This window comes from Peromyscus californicus, unplaced genomic scaffold, assembly GCF_007827085.1.
Source record: "Peromyscus californicus insignis strain IS unplaced genomic scaffold, ASM782708v3 Scaffold_16__1_contigs__length_79575227, whole genome shotgun sequence".
Taxonomy (NCBI): Eukaryota; Metazoa; Chordata; class Mammalia; order Rodentia; family Cricetidae; genus Peromyscus; species Peromyscus californicus.
Window position 1 is genome coordinate 13,879,937 of NW_026294458.1, and position 18,362 is coordinate 13,898,298.

Here is an 18,362-nt window from a genome sequence, read left to right on the forward strand (position 1 = left end):
TGGTGGTCTGATAAAGAGCTGAACAGCTAATAGCGAGGCAGGAGAAAAGATAAACAGGGCTGGCAGGCAGAAAGGATAAAGAGAAAGAGAAATCTGGGAAGAGGGGATCAAAAAAAAATGTAACCAGAGGAAGAGGAGGACTCCAGGGGCCAGCCACCCAGCTACCCAGCAGGCCATGGAATAAGAGTAAGATTTACAGAAGTAAGAGAACGGGAAAAGCCCAGAGGCAAAAGGTAGATGGAATAATTTAAAGTTAAGTAAAGCTGGTTAGAAACAAGCCAAGCTACGGCCGAACATTCATAATTAAGAATAAGCCTCCATGAGTGATTTATTTGGGAGCTGGGTGGTGGGCCCCCCAAAAGAGCAAAAACAAACAGCAACACTGGAAGCACCAATACATCTGATTGCCTTTCCCCTTTAAAGTTCTAGAAGGGAAATATTCAAAGGTTGAATGTTTTACCACATTAGAACTGAGAAATGCTATGGTGAGTCAGACCAGCCATGATTTATCCTGTCTAAGCCACAAAGCATTACAAAGGGAGAGTAAGGCTGTCCCTGAAAGTGTCCTTGCCTGAGACAGCAAGGTGTTCCTCAGTTCGGAACTATTCATAGCAATGATGTCTTGACTATGGTTTATTTTCATACAAAAACAATTGGGAGGTTGTAGTGGGTAGCTGTTCCAGCTTTGACCTTGAAACACTACCCCTAGAGTGACAGCAGGTAACTGCCACACCCGCCTATGACCTTCCCCTGGGGCGTGGCTGAGAGGGAGCCCCTTAAGACTCGAGGTGTGTATGTATGTGCTGGCCCCTTCTGGATACCTCATTGTCCTGGAAGCTGGATGGGAGACCAAACCAGAGTTGTCCGCTGGGTGGTACCTCATCTCTCCCGGATCCTGTAACCAACCCCTATTGGCTGTAAGTTACCCCAGAAATAAACCTCTCTTGATTACCAGATAAATTATGTGGAATTGCCTCATTAATTACAGTTATAGGGGGTAGAAGTTTGCTGGTGCTGGTGAAGGGGCACAGAGGTGAACCTCTTGCATTCTTTTGGCAAATTTTGCCATTTCCTTTTGTTTCCCATGCTGGTTAAATCTGTTTCCAGGCAAAATAGGTGCCGGAGAGGAGGGAGGATAAGGGCTAAAATGCTGACTCAGGAACTTGCATACCTATGCATACATCTATAAATATGAACACACATGTGTACATTCACACACACACATACACACACACACACACATACACACACACACACACACACACACACACACACACACACACATACACATACACATATAAATCTTTGTCCACTCCTGTCTGCAAAGGAGCCTAAGAGAGAATTTTTTTAGCCATTGTTCCTCACACAGAATTCTGTTAATAAGGAGGAAGAGGGAGTGGAGATATAGCTCAGTGGTGGAGTGCTTACCTAGGTCCACGGGGACCTGGGTTCAATACCTAGTTCTGAAGAGGAAAATTAAAGCTTCAGGAAGAAGAGAATGGGTATAAGGTAGGCAGACAGCTAGTAGTCTCTACTGCAGATGTAACATGACCTCCATTTTTCTCCAGACATTCCTGTCTGCCCAAATATGCATGTGTCATTACCTGTGAACTGATCTTGAGATTTCCTAGACCTGTATCTTTTCACATCATACTCTATGCTGTCTAGTGTTTTGTCAGCCCGACACAAGCTAGGGTCATCAGGAAAGAGGGAGCCGCAGTTGAGAAAATGCCTCCATCAGATTGGCAGGTAGGTCATGCTCCACAGTTTGCATTCTCTGGAAGCAGGCTTGTGTAGTGTAAAGAACGTTAGGCTTGCAAATCAGACCTGATTAGTTATTTGTCATTGGCTAGTTCATTTGACATCTGAGTTTCCATTTTATCCTTTGATGATGGAAATATCTTCTCCATTTCATAGGCTTCTTAGAGGAGCAGATGGACACTGTAAATACATGATATGATAATGATGGTGTTCAAAATCGTATTCCTTATCTTCCCAACCAAACAAGTGGCTGCGTATGACTTCTCTGTGTGGCAGGTCACACACAGGTCACACCCCAGGCTGCCTCTGGCGGCATCTTCCTCCCACCCGGTCTCTGGTTGCCATGGTCTTTTGATATTGTTAGTATTTCTCCAGCTGGACCATCACTTCCTTCCTCACTGACACCTCTTGTCTAGACATCACATTTCTCACGTGACTTTTGTAATAACTGAGAGTCAGTTCAGCCCCCACTCTCCCTAACCACCTCACATCTTTACACTTTTCCACATAGCTTTATTTTTATTTTTACTATATATAATATGCCAATAATACTTGCTGTGTTATAATTTAGCAAGTATTTGGGGAACATTAAGTATCCACACTTTTAGCTGCTATAGTGTGGTATTAATTTGTGTGTATTTGTATGCTATACATAATAGATATAATATGTATGCATAATATGAAGCTTATTATTTTGTTGAGTAATTTCTATTCTATGAGTTATTTGAGTTATTGAAATAGTGGATGGTTCTTTGAGACTTTGGCTTTATTGTCCCAATTATTTCCCAAAGCATAGTTCTAATTTATGTGTATAAGCATAGAGTATAGATATATTGTTTTTTATTGTTGTTGTTTGAAAAGGTCTCACTATGCAGTCTTGACTGGCCTGGAACTCATAGAGATCTACCTGCAGCTGCCTCATGAGTACTTAGATCTTCCTTTTTTTAATGTCGAACACTGATCCCAGGGTCTACCTCATGCTCCGCAAGCCGTCTATCCCTGATACGCAACCCAACTCAGTTATGTCTTTGTATATTGTGGGGGATGAAAACATGCCACTTTGGCATATTGATTGTTTTGTGTTATTGGAAAACAGCAGGTACAAGAAAGGACCTTGCTTTCCTTTCTCTTCCTAAACCAGAAAGTAAGACGCCATTGGGAAGGTATCTTCCTGTACTGAGGGAAAGGAAGGGAAAAGGAAGTCATTCCACAACCAGGGATGGCAGTCAGCACTGAGAAATCGGGATAAGCAGACTTGTTAAGTCATATTATCTTCTGGTCACTTCTCTTCAGTGACTGCCCTAGCCCAGACTCCTTGGTCTCGTCATGTTCTCACAACTCACTTCTCTGTCCGGCCTGCTGTATAAGGATCATGCTCAAAGTCCGTCTGTGGACCTTCATCTTTCCGATGCAGGCTCCTAGGCACATGGGAGAGATACTAAATAAAATCTGTAGCCCTTTCTCATGTTAACTTGTCGTATGTCATTTCCAACCAGAGATCCTTGGAGTGGGAGAGAAATTTCACCTTCCCTATAGCAGCCTAACTAAACTTTAAAAGTATATTATTGTTGTTATTATTATTGGTGGTGGTGTGTGTGGTGTATGCATGGGTGGGTTTGTGTATATACATAAATGTGCGGAGACCAAAAGAGGACACGCCTTGCCTTCTCTCTCTCTCTCTCTCTCTCTCTCTCTCTCTCTCTCTCTCTCTCTCGCTCTCGCTCTCGCTCTCGCTCTCGCTCTCCCTCTCGCTCTCTCGCTCTCTCGCTCTCTCGCTCTCTGCCTTGTTCCTTCAAGACAAGCAGGTGGAACAGCTCCTGGGTCTGGACATAGGGTACCACACACATGTACTCACGGCCATACCTAGCTTTCCCATGGGGGCTGGGACCGGAGCTCAGGTCCTCGTGCTAACGCAACCAACACTCTTACCCACTGAACTGTCTCTCTAGCACTTCAAAAATATGGCTTTTAAAAATGTGACTTGCCAGGCGGTGGTGGCGCACGCCTTTAATCCCAGCACTTGGGAGGGAGGCAGAGCCAGACGGATCTCTGTGTTTTTGAGGCCAGCCTGGTCTACAGAGAGAGTTCCAGGACAGGTACCAAAACTACCCAGGGAAACCCTGTCTCGAAAAAACAAAAACAAAAAAAAAATGTGACTCGCCGGGCAGTGGTGGCACATGCCAGTTAATCCCAGCACTTGGGAGACAGAGGCAGGAGGATTTCTGTGAGTTCAAGCCCAGCCTGGTCTACAAAGATAGTTCCAAGGCAGCTTGGGTTGTTACACAGAGAAACCTTGTATCAGGGGAAAGAAAAAAAAAAAAAAGTGACTCATCCATGTTCATATACAGGGAATCCAGGCACTCTGATTTGATACATTGCAGTCAGGTAACCTTGTACTGAACATTGACACACCAGTATGAATTAAGACCTTTTGTCACAAGCAGCTGCCTGAGGGCCCTCTTGCTCTATCAGAGAAAATCATAAACAGGCAAGGCGCTGGCTGCTGCTCCCTTACTCTTGGCAGCCTGGACTCCAGAGGCCTATGAGCTGGGCTTTTGAGTATAGAGGCTTGTAGATCTAGGCTCTGAAGTCCTCGCTCAGACCTTCCTGGTCTGCACTTCCAAAGCCAGAGATTCATGGCTCTAGACCTTGAGAGCTGGGGGCTTATAGCTCTAGCCTTGTAGCCCGAGGTAGGTTCTAAGTGTCCAGTGGCTCAACATTGGACAGTCTTAACAGCTCTAGGCTTTGGACATCTGCTCTCTCAGCCCATAACTCAGGGCAGCTCATGAGAACACTTCAGCCTCCTTTAAGCTGTGGATGAGCTGAGGGCTTATGGCATTGGGAGGCTGGAGGACTTACAACCTGACACTCTCTAGTTACCATACTAGCGCATTCCTAGAGCTAAACTCAGTGCTCCATCTGTTCATAGTGTTATCTGCTCATGTCACTGGGCACCAAAAGACCATTTAGAAGAGGCTGTTATTGAGACCTAGTGTTGCATCTCAAAAGGAGCAGTCGGTATACTGGAGGGACACTTCTCAGACTTAACCTAACAAGACTGAAAGCAGCCTGTTTCTATAGCCACAATTGGGGAGCGACTGACTTCTGCACAGCTTCTAGGTCCACCAATCACAAGTCATACATATGCACTATGGATTGAGTTTTTAGAAAGAAAAAAGACCCACACCTGTTAAAGATTGTACAAGATGGGGCTGGGGAGATGGCTCGGTGGATAAAGGGCTTCCTGTGCAGGCATGAAAACTGGAATGAAGATCTTCAGAGCCTGCATAAAAACAGGGCAGGAATGACAGCTACCTGTAATCCCAGCACTCAGGGTAGAGGCAAGAAGTCCCCAGGGCAAGCTGCTGGCCTGATTAGCAGATGGGTGAGCTGTGGGTACCATAGAGAGGCCCTGTCTCTACAAATGAAGTAGAGAGGTACCGATAAAGACACCCAACATTAACCTCAAGCCTCCACGTGCTCATGCACATTTGCACCTGTGCACCACACATACATGCATGCATGTACACTACACACATACACATATACACACCAAAAGAAAATAGATTCTATATAAAGTGACTGAAGTTACGGAGAATTAAAATGTTGCAGACCAGAACCAAAATATCTGGGGCCATTTTTAGTCCCCTTGAAAAACATGCATTCCATGTCTGAACTAATATTCTTGTGCTTGTCAAAACCTTTACAATGTATTCTTAACAAACCACTAACTTACACCAACCCCAAAGCTAAGAATATTGTTAGCTAGTATATAAAACATATAGCGGATTTGCCTTGCTTTGCTGTACCCTGCCTACCTGTGATTCCCACTGTTGTATTTGGGTGATGCCTTGATGTATGACTTTGTTCTATAATTAATAAAATGTCATATAACTATTTCTACAGTGGAATATGACGTTTGGGGCAGCCTGAATCTTTTCCTGGGCCATGGTCCTATTTGACTCTGAATAAATCCTCTTACTCCCTTTGAGTGGAGAGCTGTGTTTTTGTGTGGACCACATCACCCATGTGTAGCTAGAGTTTTCCTGCCTGGCCCACGGTCAGGGCAAATCTCTCTCACCTGCCAGTCCCACAGCCGCTCAGACCCAACCAAGTAAACACAGAGACTTGTATATTGCTTACAAACTGTATGGCTGTGGCAGGCTTCTTGCTAACTGTTCTTATATCTTAAATTAATCCATTTCCACAAATCTTTACCCTGCCATGCGGCTCGTGGCTTACCGGCATCTTCACATGCTGCTTGTCCTGGCGGCAGCTGGCAGTGACTCCTTCTGCCTTCCTGTTCTTTCTTTTCTCCTCTCTGTTAGTCCCGCCTATACTTCCTGCCTAGCCACTGGCCAATCAGTGTTTTATTTATTGGCCAATCAGAGGAACACATTTGCCATACAGAACATCCCACAGCACCCATGGATGTCACATACACATTTATTGCTAAGTCACTGGGAAAGCTCTCCCCTCCTGTCCTGAGTGAGACTTGCTGCAGGATAGGTGTGGCCATCTAGAGTTCACCAAGGCTTGTGAGGCTGAAGTGAAGTCACCTAGACCCAGGGCAGGTTTGTAGCTGAAGTAGTTGTGGCTTTAGTGGCATTGGTGGCTGTAGTGTTCCTTGCAACTGGAATGGAGTGTTCTTGAAGTGACTGAGGTATATTTGAGTGGCCCGCCTGTTATGATGACAGTCTACTGGTAGCCCCACCCCCACCCCCCCCCATTCCCCTCACCCCCGCTTTAAGGCAACAGAATACAAATGAAGGGTCTGTCAGATATCAGTAAAGGGCAAATCGACTGTTACCTGTAGCTTTGCTCATTTAAAACATGGAATGTTGCTTATGATAAGGACCTAACTGGAAATTAATTTTCTCAGTCGTATTTCCACACCCATCCAACTCCCGTTCGGGGAGAGTGGGACCCTCTGATCTGTGTATGTGAAGAAACAAAAACAAGCAGCTGAAGGTAGAGACAGGAACTTTGGTCTACTCATGGCCCCAGCTCTTCCTCCTTTCCTCCAAACACCCACAGTGATCTCATCCCTTGCAGAGGTCAAGGTTCTTAGGTGTTAGCTTGCTGGGGCTGGGAGCCTATTCATCTCTGTCACCAAGGGCTTAGGGGCAGATTCTACAGTGTGGGCCTTCCTAAGAAGGAGGAAAACTAAGTTTTCATTGTCTTAAAAAAAAATGAGCCTTGTGGGTGGGAAGAGAGGGCATCTGTGGTTGGTATGTAAGTGAATAGAAAACTTCTTAGTAATTAAAAAATTAAAAGTTGAAAAAAATGAACCTCACAGAAGGATCCCTCTGGCCTCAAGGCCAGCCTGGTCTACATAGTGAGAGCTCCAGGATAGCCAGGGCTATGTAGAGAGACCCTGTTTCAAAAAACAACAAAAACAAAAAAGCTCTACATCGGGACAGACACAGATTACCCAAGTTCTTCTGCGGGCCCTTCCTGCCTCCTCTTTCTTTGTTAGCTTAGAAGGTTGAGTGTCGAAGGAATTGGGCCTCTTCCTGAGAGATTCCGAGAATCATCAATACATGTCTGAGAGTCAGCCTGAGTGTGAAGCCGTCCTGGCTGTGCATATTAGGGTGTCTTTAAAGGTACTCCCCTAGTGGAGCAGGAGCTCCTTGGTGGAGTGGTTGTCTACCTGTAAAAGGCCCTGGGAGGGAAGAGGAGGGACAGAGAGATGAGAGGAGGGAGGGAAAGCGGAGATGGCTGGGTGGATGGATGGATGGAGAGGGAGGATAAATAGAATAAATGAGAGAATAGTAGGCTATCTTTCCGAAATTAAAATTCTGGAATTTTGAGACAGTCTCACATAGTCCAGGCTGGTTCAAACCCTCTATATAGCCCAGGCTGGCCTCATACTCCTGGTCCCCTTGCCTCAGCTCCCAAATCCTGGGATGATAGTAATGTGCCACCATCCAAGCTGTATCTTTTGTTGTAGAGACAAAAGCAATCTCTTCCTTCCTGATTGACTACTAGAGCATAGTCTTTTTGTTCGCTTTGGCATTAAACATGTCATAGAGCAAGTCCAGTCATGATTCCAGAAACTCTGGCTGTTCCAGAGTAATTCTCATCAGCATTTTTTACCTACCCTTCTATTTAAGAAGTATTATATTCCAAAAATGTCATTGTTTTTAAATTAGTTAGAAAACCTTTTAAAAAATAAATCTTTACTATTAGAATTGAAAATTAGGTTTACCAACATTGAAAATTTAATATGAAAAAAAAATTACTTCAAAAAAGAATTGTGTTAGCCAGGTGCTGTGCCTCACATCTGCAACCCAAGTGTTTGGAAGGCCGAGGCAGGGGATCTTCATGAGTTCTTGGCCAGCCCGAGCAACATTGTGAATTCCAGGCCAACATGGACTGCAGTGTAAGGCCCTGTCTCAAAAAAACCAAAACAAGAATTCAGACTTTTGAGGCCAAATATTACCTAAGTGTGGTGCAATTGCATGGAAAGACTTGCCAGAGCAGAAGCAGCATTAGCCATCTCTCCTCATGCCGTGGGAAATAACTCCATAGTTATCTGCCCATTGTTACCTAATGCCCTACTCTTCTCTCTCCCTAGGCAAGCGTGTCAAACCTTTCACGCCAGAGAAAGCGAAAGAAATTATAATGTCTCTCCATCAGCCTGCCATCTTCTGTAACATGGTGTTTGATTGGCCAGCACAGCACTGGACTGCGAAACACCTTTCCGAGGTCCTGCAGGCCAAGCAGATACGATTCAGAATGGGCCTGAGAAGCACGGATACAGGTAGTGAGCGGTCACCATGGCAGCCCCCTCCATAGCACCCCCCACTCTCAGCTGTGCTCACCCCATCCTAGGCAGTCCTTTCTGTCTAACCTCAACTCCTCTGCGATCACTCACTGTACGGGCAGGAAACTGTTATAAGAAAATGTGGGGATCCTGCGCATGCCCATTATCCCTTTCCTGCTCTGAGCAGTTCCTCGTGGGCGCAGCCAAGTAGCACTGTCTACTCACTCCCCCTGACCTGGGGTGACCATGGCTCTCCAGCAGCAACAATAAACCTGCTTTTCCAGCTGGAAAAAAAAAGAAAAAAAGAAAATGTGGGGAAATAGTTTGACCTCATACAGGTTTTTCCTCCTGTTCAAACAGTTGGGTTTAAACACCCACACGAAATGCAAAATCTGTTTATTCATGTATTTCTCATGTTGCTAGACATGATTGTGGCTGATTGAGCATGGTAGACAATAAATATGTTAATGGACTCCTTGTGCCCCATTCCACTGAAAAATAGCAACACTATAATAATACAGAATGTGTATTATATACATTGTAATGTATACAGTGTAATAATACAGTAGTAGCCAAGAATACAGTATCATAGTCCCGTCCTCTTGTGATTCATCTGGAACACATTCCTACATGTATGGCTTCAGGCTATTTATAGCACTTAGTCATGGTTATAATTTTATCTTTTGCTTTTTAGTCTTCTTGACCTTTATTGTCCTGTATAAGCATAAAATGTATGTAAAGCTGTTTGTTCTCTCTGTCTATATGCAAGCGAGGCAATACTGAACTATGCCTCTGCTTCCACCTTTAAAATGATAAAACACGCCGGGCGGTGGTGGCGCACGCCTTTAATCCCCGGACCTGGGAGGTAGAGGCAGGCGGATCTCTGTGAGTTTGAGGCCAGCCTATGTTGACTGGCTGGTCTTCAGCTCCTCCCGGGGTCGTCCTGTATAGCCGGGGCTGTCTGTCTGTCCACACCGGGGTCGTCCTGTATAGCCGGGGCTGTCTGTCTGTCCACACCGGGGTCGTCCTGTATAGCCGGGGCTGTCTGTCTGTCCACACCGGGGTCGTCCTGTATAGCCTGGGCTGTCTGTCCACACCGGGGTCGTCCTGTATAGCCTGGGCTGTCTGTCCACACCGGGGTCGTCCTGTATAGCCTGGGCTGTCTGTCCACACCGGGGTCGTCCTGTATAGCCTGGGCTGTCTGTCGGCACATGCTGCACTGCGCTGTTTTTATTTTCTTTTTCTTGTTTTGCTTTCCTTAGTATTAACAGACCATTGTGCGTGTTGCCTTTTTTTCCAGAACACTTTGAAAATTTTGACATTTTTGCCCTGTTGTCAGATAAAGTGATTATCATTATCTCTCAAGTGTCGTTATTTTAAGGGACAGAAATGATATGTTTCTAATCTTAAGGTGTCCATAGCTGTGGTCTGGTCTTTACCTGGCACTTCAGTGTGCATTGCAGAGAAGTAGTTCTTAAAGACCTATTCATAGCCTAAGAGGAGCCAAAACATTCCCTGGTTTCCCTTCCAGCAGCTCCTGGCTCCTTTCTCCCGCCTTGACCTTACAGAATATGTCCTGCAATTTGCTTCTGGTGTCTAGAGCCAGTTTGGACTCTGAGACCGACACAAGAGAATTACTGTAGTTTGGCATCTCATTCTAACCACAGACTTGGTTGTTTAGTTATTTTTAAATGAAATGCTAGACCAGTGCAATAACTTAAAATCAGATTACATGTTTTCCTTTTGATGTTGTGAAACAAATCTGCCATTCACTGAAGTGTCTGTTGAAATGCAAAGTGTGGTATTTTCCCATCCTGCTTAGACTCCGGCCACCACACTACTGCTGGTCGCTAGCGTTCATTCGCTGAGCACGATTTACCTGAATTCTCTGCTTTACTCTGCTCACCTCCTGCCTAGGATGCCAGGACTGTTACTGCACACGAACCATGGTAATTTTACATTCAAGTTAATCCTTAAATCTAAGGGGAGTTCTTTAAAAACCTTTCTGCAGTTGTGAGAAACCACTGAGTTTTTAGAAAAGGTAGCTTAGGCTTTTCTTTTTTAACCACGGAAATAAAATTCTCACAGCATAAAGTGTAGCTTTTAGCCTTTCTAAAGTAGCTAATCAAATGGTGGTTAACATTTTCACAGGCTTACAGCCCACTGTCTAACTCAGACTGTTTTCATTATCCCGGCATGAAGGCCAGTGCTTTTTAAGCAGTCAGCCCCAGCAACACTGCCTACTTCCGTCTGTCTAAGTCTACCCATTCAGGGTGTCATAACAGGCACAAAAGAGGTGGCCTCTGTGTTGGCTTTCTTTCATAACCTGTTTTCAGGGCTCATCCCTATAGGAATATAAATTGATCATCTCTAATCTGAAATGCTTCAGAGTCTGAATTTTTAGCACCAGCACAATGCCACAGGAACATTCCATACCTGATCTCACAAGGCAAAATGTATAACTGTTAGCCTAAAGTTATATAATAATACCACCTTTAGCCTATATATCTAAGGAAGACATGAAGTACAAATGAATTTCATAGTAGCCTTGGGTTCAATCCACAAAATAGCTCATTCTGTATATGCAAATATTCCAAAATCCAGAAAAATAAGAAATAAAAAACAACCACTTCTGATCTCAGGCGTTTCAGACAAGGGGTACTCAACTGGTGTGTGTCAGTATTTCACTTACCTTTATTATCTGGTCTACACAGTAAGTTCAAAGCTAGCCAGATCTACATTGTGAGACCCTGTCTCAAAAAAAAAAAGATAAATTCATATGCACAACACATTTAGAATATGCTTATAGAGTTAATATTCAACAAATATCACTTAAAATGGAAATAATTTAAAATGAAAGTATGGCTTCTTCTGTGTAAAATGTAATTGGAAAAAGTAGAAAGGCCACAGAAATGTAAAGATACCTTATTTTGTTGTTTGTTTTTGTTTTTTGTTTGTTTATTTTTTTGAGACAGGGTCTGCCTATGTAGCTCAGGCTATCTTGGAGCTCATTTTGTAGACCAAGCTGGCCTTGAGCTCACAGAGATCCATCTGTGTCTGCCTCTGGAGTGCTGGGATTAGAGGTGTGTACCACCCATACCCAGCAAATGTGTGGCACAGGCTGGCCTTGAACTCATGATCCTCCTCATGCCTTCGCCTCCTTCAGCAAATCCTACAGGTGTGCACCTATATTTTTTAAAATAAACTTTTTTTTATCTTATGTATCTGGGTGTTTTGCTTTCATGTGTGTCTGTGTATCACATATGTGCCTGATGCCCCTGGAGGCCAGAGGAGAACATCAGCTCCCCAGGAACTAGAGTTACGACAGTTGTGAGCTGCCATGTGGGTGCTGGGAATCGAACCCAGGTCCTCTGGAAGAGCAGCCAGTGCTCTAACCACCGAGCCGCCTCTCCATCTTGACCTGTTCGTATTTCAACAGATTGTATTTAAAAATTAAGATTGTATTGATTTTTCACAGGCTTTTTCCTCTCCGTATATTCAGAAGAACAACTCATGACATTAAATGAGACTATTAAATGGCCCCCTAATATCCCATTTATGGCAATATCATTATTTAAGGTTTTTCTTATTTGTTCTGTTTAGATTGATTACAGGCTATATGAAAGAAACCAGACACAGGAAGCAACTCTTGTGTGCCTTTTACCTCCCTCCCCCAAAAGGGTTGGAGATGTAGCTAGATACTTTCCTATCATGTGTTAGGCCCTAGATGCAGTCAGTAGTGAACAGGGGGAAATGAGCTGCTTTAAATTGCTTGCAAGTTTTAAATGTATAAACGTGCCAAGGTGTCTGATTTTCCCCCAGGATGGATTCCTAGGAGAGGTCACTGGGTGCAAGAGTGTGTGGATTATCAGCAGCAGCAGCCCTCACTGTCTGAGGAGCTCAAGTACCAGGAGCTGAGTCACTCTGGGGTCTTGTGACATGCATGTTAACTATCCGGCAGCCACCTGCTGCTCTGTCTCCATGGCGCCCTCTAGAGGGCATCGCCCTTCAGTGTCACTCCAGAATTCCAGTTGCCTTGTTCCTGGGCAGTTATTCCACGCATCCCTGTCCTCACTTCTCAGGCCGTTCCTCACACTAGCCGGAGACAGTTTATGGGAAAGAGAAAAAAGAATTGTTGAGCATGGTAGCGCATACCTTTAATCCCAGTGCTCAGGAGGCGGGGGCAGGCGGATCTCTGAGTTCAAAGCCAGCCTGGTCTACAGAGCGAGTTCCAGGACAGGGCTACATAGTGAGACTCTTAATAATAATAATAATAATAATAATAATAATAATAATAATAATAATAATAATAATAATAATAATATAACTACATAAATAACAAGCCTAATGTTATATAGACTTCAAACCCTTTGCTGACTCCTCACTCTGGGGCTAGAGACAGATGTGTGGTGTGGTCCTGGAGGCCCAGCTTCATCTCTCTCCTGAGCTCAGGTGTCTTCTCAGTCTGTCTCAGGGATTGGCTTCTTCTACCTCCAGGCCTTTGCATCTCTCTCCAGTCCTTTGTAGCTCCTTTCCCAGCTCCTCTTCCTTGGCTTTCCATAGCTAATTCTTCTTCCTCGAAAGTTAAATGTTACCTTTTTTTCCTCCTTCCACCCTCCCCCATCAGACCCGGATATCAAATTATCACAGAACACTCTGTTTCACTTTTTCCTAAAGACACCAGGAATGGTTATAAACACATTGTTGGTTGCACAGGTAATTGAAATCTCCTCCCCCTAAGGTCTTTCTGCCATAAGGGAAGGGCTTTGCCTCATCCTGGTTCAGCATCTGTTAGACTTCCTGTGTTTGTGGAGTGACTGAATGAAAGGCTTTTGACACAGAGGCAGTAGATCTACGGAGAAATGGCTTCCATGTCTGTGCCCTTCAAAACCAAACAAATTTATCTCTTAAAAGATCTGGGCGGTGAAAGGGTGGGATCTCATTACTATAATTAGCATTTTTGCTAATTTTGCTGGTGATGGTGAACATAAGTTCATATTTATTAGTAATTCCTGCTTTTTCCTGATAATTGTCCTTTGCTGTTTCTGTTAGAGCTTCAGGGGTTTGTTTTTGTTTTATTTACTTTTTAAAGACAATTCTTTATCTTATGGCTGTTTCCCCATTTATTGCTTGCATTTGTTTTTGCTACACATGTGCTTTTTTATAATCAAATCAGCTAGTGCTCTACTAACATTTATTTTCATTTGTTTCATTTTAGAAATTTCTTCTCTTAAAATAGACTACTCTAGTCCTTTCCTCTAACAGCTTAATGATGGTGTTTGCTACAGTTTTTCCAAATAACGAAGTTGAGAAATGTAGTTCTAGCATCACTTACAAGATAATCATTTTTAAATGTGCTGGCTTTGGCAATGTTCTTTAGCATGTTGCTGCATGTTCTTGTGTCTTCTAGCATCGGTTTCAAGGCCACATCTTAAACTGTCAGCTTTGGGGCTAGTAAAACATTTGAAAACACTCTTTTAGAACTGATACACATTTTAGTATTTAAAAGTACATTGCAGACAACCTAATTACTCACTTCTTGTTTGTTTGTTTGTTTTGGTTTTGGTTTTGAGATGCTGTCTCACCCTGTAGCTCACTGTATAGTCCAGGCTAGTCTTACACTTTTGGTAATCCTCCTGCCTCAGCCTTCACAGGGATTACAGGCCAACATCATCATACCAAATGTATTTATATTTTTAACTGACATAAATTGTATATATTTTATGTAGCATATGATATTTCTGCATATATATATCAGAATCAGAATACTGATCATTTCTTTGTAATTGAAGAATATATTCAAAATCCTTTCATCTAGTTCTTTTGAAATATATGGTATATTGTTTTCCTGCTGTGTGCTAGGACACCAGAACGTATCCTGTGTAACTGCAGCTTAATTCCCATGCCCTCCTTTCCCTGTCTACCCTTCCTCCCTGCTCTCCCCAGCTTCTGTAACCACTAGTCTACTCTGATCTTCCATTATTCTTCTTTTCCTCGATATCTTTGAATTTTATTCATCCAAATGGACTTTATAGTTACATAGACTGCTCACTATAAAGAAACCTTTCTGATGTGAGACAGAGGCAAATTTCTGTGAGTTCAAGGCTGCCTGGTTACATAGTGAATTCCAGAATAGCCAAGGCTGCATAGAGAGAGCCTGTCTCAAAAGACACACACACACAAAGGCCAGGCAGTGGTGGCACATACCTTTAATCCCAGCACTCAGGAGGCCGAGGCAGGAGGATCTCTGTGGATTCGAGGCCAGCCTGGTCTGCAGAGGGAGTTCCAGGACAGCTAGGGCTATACATACAGACACACACACACACACACACACACACACACACACACACACACACACACCCCAAAACCGTCTCAGAAAAACAAACAAAAATATAAAACAGAAAGAAAGAAAATAAACCCATCTGGGGTGTGTATATGTCTGTCTGTCTGTGTGGTGCCTGTACATGAGTATGCTTCTACATGAGATATGCACATGTGGAGACCAGAGCAGGGTGTTGGGATTCTGCCTCACTGCCTGGGTGCAGGGTCTTTCACTGAACTGAACTGGAAGTTCACGGTTAGGCAAGCTTTTAGGATCCACCTGTCCCTGCTTCCCAATGCTAGGGGTACAGACATGCAGAACTATACAGCCTTTGTATAGTTTTGGAGATTTGAACTCAGATCCCTGTGCTTTCAGGGTAAGCACCATTACCCACTGAATGATCCCAATGCTTTCCCTTGCTGAGATTTTTTTTTTTTTTTTTGTTTTTTCGAGACAGGGTTTCTCTGTATAGTTTTGGTGCCTGTCCTGGATCTCACTCTATAGACTAGGCTGGCTTCACTGAGATCCGCCTGGCTCTGCCTCCCCAGTGCTGGGATTAAAGGCGTGGACCACCACTGCCCGGTCCTTGTTGAGATTTTCAATGAAAACTCATTAAGCTCTAAAAATTAATTTTTGGAAAGAAGTTTACATTGTCGTAAAATTGTATCTTTCTACACAAAAACGTTACCTTTACCTACCAAGTCTGTCAGCAAAAAGGTTTATGGTTATCATTATTTACAGCAAATGTAAAGAAAATATTTTTACCCAATATGTATATAATGGGAAAGTTGAGACAAGGTCTCTACATGGCCTCATTATGGTGGGGTTTTGCTTGTTTGTTTGTTTGTTTGTTTTTTGGTTGATACATAGATAAAAGCTATTTATTTCTCTGTTGATTTTTATATCCACTACTTTTTGGTGTAGGTAGGTATTTGTTTGTTCCTGTAGGTCTTACAGAAAGACAGGCACATAATTTTATAAATAATTATATTTTTTGTTTCTTTTGTATTTGAGTATATTTCTTATATCTGTCTTAGGTCTTGTTTAGAATTTTTTTCTGGGATCCTTGAAACAGTAGTATTAGTAACTAGCTTTTAAAAGTAATTGGCAGCTGGGCGGTGGTGGCGCACGCCTTTAATCCCAGTACTTGGGAGGCAGAGGCAGGCAGATCTCTGTGAGTTCGAGGCCAGCCTGGTCTCCAAAGCGAGTTCCAGGAAAGACACAAAGCTACACAGAGAAACCCTGTCTCGAAAAAACCAAAAAAAAAAAAAAAAAAAAAAAAGTAATTGGCATTATTATTTATTTTTAACTAATACACAGAAACCATAAAAGTTTTACATGTTAATGGAGTACTGTGTTCAATTTATGTAGACATTGCTAATGTTTAAGTTAGGTGAGCATATTTATCGCTCTGAATGTCTGTTAGTTCTTTGTAGTGAAATTATTCAGAATCCTTTCTCCTAGCTCTTTGAAATGCTTAATATATTACAATTATCTACAGTTATAGCATATTTTTTAAAAATTTTTCTTTCAAAGCCAGGCATGATAGCACATGCCTTTGCTCCCAGACCTTGGGAGGCAGAGGTAGCCTGATCTCTGAGTTTGAGGCCAGCCTGGCCTACACAATAAGACTCTGTCTCAAAAAACAAAAACACAATGCCTTCCTGAGTTTATTTTAGGACACAGATAGTGAATAGCATGTAGGTCTTTGAACCCATTTTTAACCAAATTCATCTGTCGAGATGTGTGCTCACTGGCTGTACTATACTTCAGACAGCAACAGTTATCAACCATTTTAGAAAAGTGCCAAACAGCTGTAAGTGGGAAAGGAATGGAGTGGAGCGGCCGGAAGTCCTGTGCAGGGGCCCTCTCCACTCATTCTGTCTAGTTGGTAAAGTGAGGAAATTCTGAAATGGAAAAAGAGTTGCTTGCCTGCTGGGCAAATATATATATATATATAACCCTTTGTTTTAGAGTTCAAGGCACGCTTGCTCTGTAATTGGCTGTGACATCTTGGACTGGAGCAGCTGCTTCTTGCCTAATACTTAGCAGTTAAGTGGTTGGAGGTGGAGCTGCCCGAACTGCTTCAACGTTAAATAAAAGAACAGAGTGATGAGGTTAAAAGGAGCAATCCCCCTGCAGAAAGCAAACCAAAGAAAGCAGGCATGCTACCAGAGGGGACTGTCACCATGAAATCAGAACACCACTTTGTGCTGCCGCTCCTCGGCCGGAGTGGAAAGAGTCTGTTTTGAAATCATTCTGTAAATGGAAAGATCTGTCGTTCCCATTCATTCTGCTCATTTTAATTTTCCCCTGGGAGTAATAATTCTCAAACGTAGTTTTTACGTTTTTTAGATTTTCATTTTTAACGTGCAGAATTTGCTGTGACAGGAAATGAAGTCCTCTAGCGAGGCCCACTTTTTGAAGACCACCATGCAGATGTGCTGGTGGTAAATGCCGTCACTGAAATGTCCTGTCCTCCCACCCCAGGGCCAGGTTGCTCAGCTAAGGACTTCAGCACTCAGTCAGTCAGTTGGGTTGATTCTATGTAGGGAAACTCATGCATTTTCCTGAGTTTGCTGTAGGGATTAGAAAAGGCTCCGGTTCTCGGAATCATGAAAACTGTCTTGCTACATACATTTCTGTCAGAATGAATTCCGTTCACTCTTGGTTTTATGGTGAATTCATGAGGATGCCAATGTCGTTAAGAGCTTGTACATATCAGTGGTTTGCTGCTTGCCGGGCACTGCTCCTCAATGCTTCTCAAAAGTTGTCAAAATTGAAATGTTTCCTAAGTGTATAGATTTTTGTCTTTTAGATCAACGTGGCCTACTTAAGTTTTCCCACTTCACAAAGTCAAGTTGATGAGTCGATGAGGTAGATGGGTTAGATGACATCATCCTGCTTCTGTCCCACCTCTGTGGTTTGGTAGTTCCAAGAAAAGGAAGGGAAGGGATAAAGATGGTTGGATAATCCTAATGGGTGATGAAGGAGGGGAAAGACAGAAGCTGTTGAAAGAAGAGCTTGAGTATCTCTCTGTTGACTCCTTTAATTTGGAAAAGGTTCCAGGTCAACACTGGACTGAATAAGAAGGACTAATAATAGTGCTTGACATTTACTGAGCATGTGCTGTGTGTCAGGCTCTAGGCTGTACCCCACACCCCCATCCTGAAAGGGTTTCATGCTTTGCAAAGGGGCTCATAATTAGATTTCTTAAATATTAATTTCCCTGTGTTCATTTAAAACACTGCAACTTGCAGACGCTTTCCTTCCATTTAGCGTAGCCTTGACTCCTTGGCATCAGATTCATAAGAGAACAAGCCAGCGGGCGCAGATCGTAGACTTACCCTGATCGTAGACGTCCCCTCAGAGTTCCTCTAGTCTCTGTCAGCTGTGATGCTTTTCCTTCCGAAGAGTCTGTGGCACAGTGTTCTGTCTGCATCTAATTACATGGGTCTGCACGTCCTCTGTCTACTTAAAGCTTCATCTTTGCCTGGAGTGGGTTTTGCT

General features: G+C 43.3%; 1 protein-coding gene across 3 annotated transcripts in view; it reads left to right on the forward strand.

The window, feature by feature from the left end:
- Nucleotides 1-18,362, forward strand: part of Hspbap1 (HSPB1 associated protein 1) — a 55,731-nt gene that overhangs the window by 10,482 nt on the left and 26,887 nt on the right. For 2 of the 3 annotated variants that reach the window (XM_052740443.1, XM_052740442.1), the window contains exon 2: nucleotides 8,342-8,527. In XM_052740443.1, coding sequence (XP_052596403.1) covers nucleotides 8,389-8,527 — 139 coding nt within the window. In that variant the 5' untranslated portion in view covers nucleotides 8,342-8,388. Of the gene's footprint in view, nucleotides 1-8,341; nucleotides 8,528-10,229; nucleotides 10,480-18,362 lie in introns of those variants that run through there. The other variant, XM_052740444.1, reaches the window with a different exon arrangement.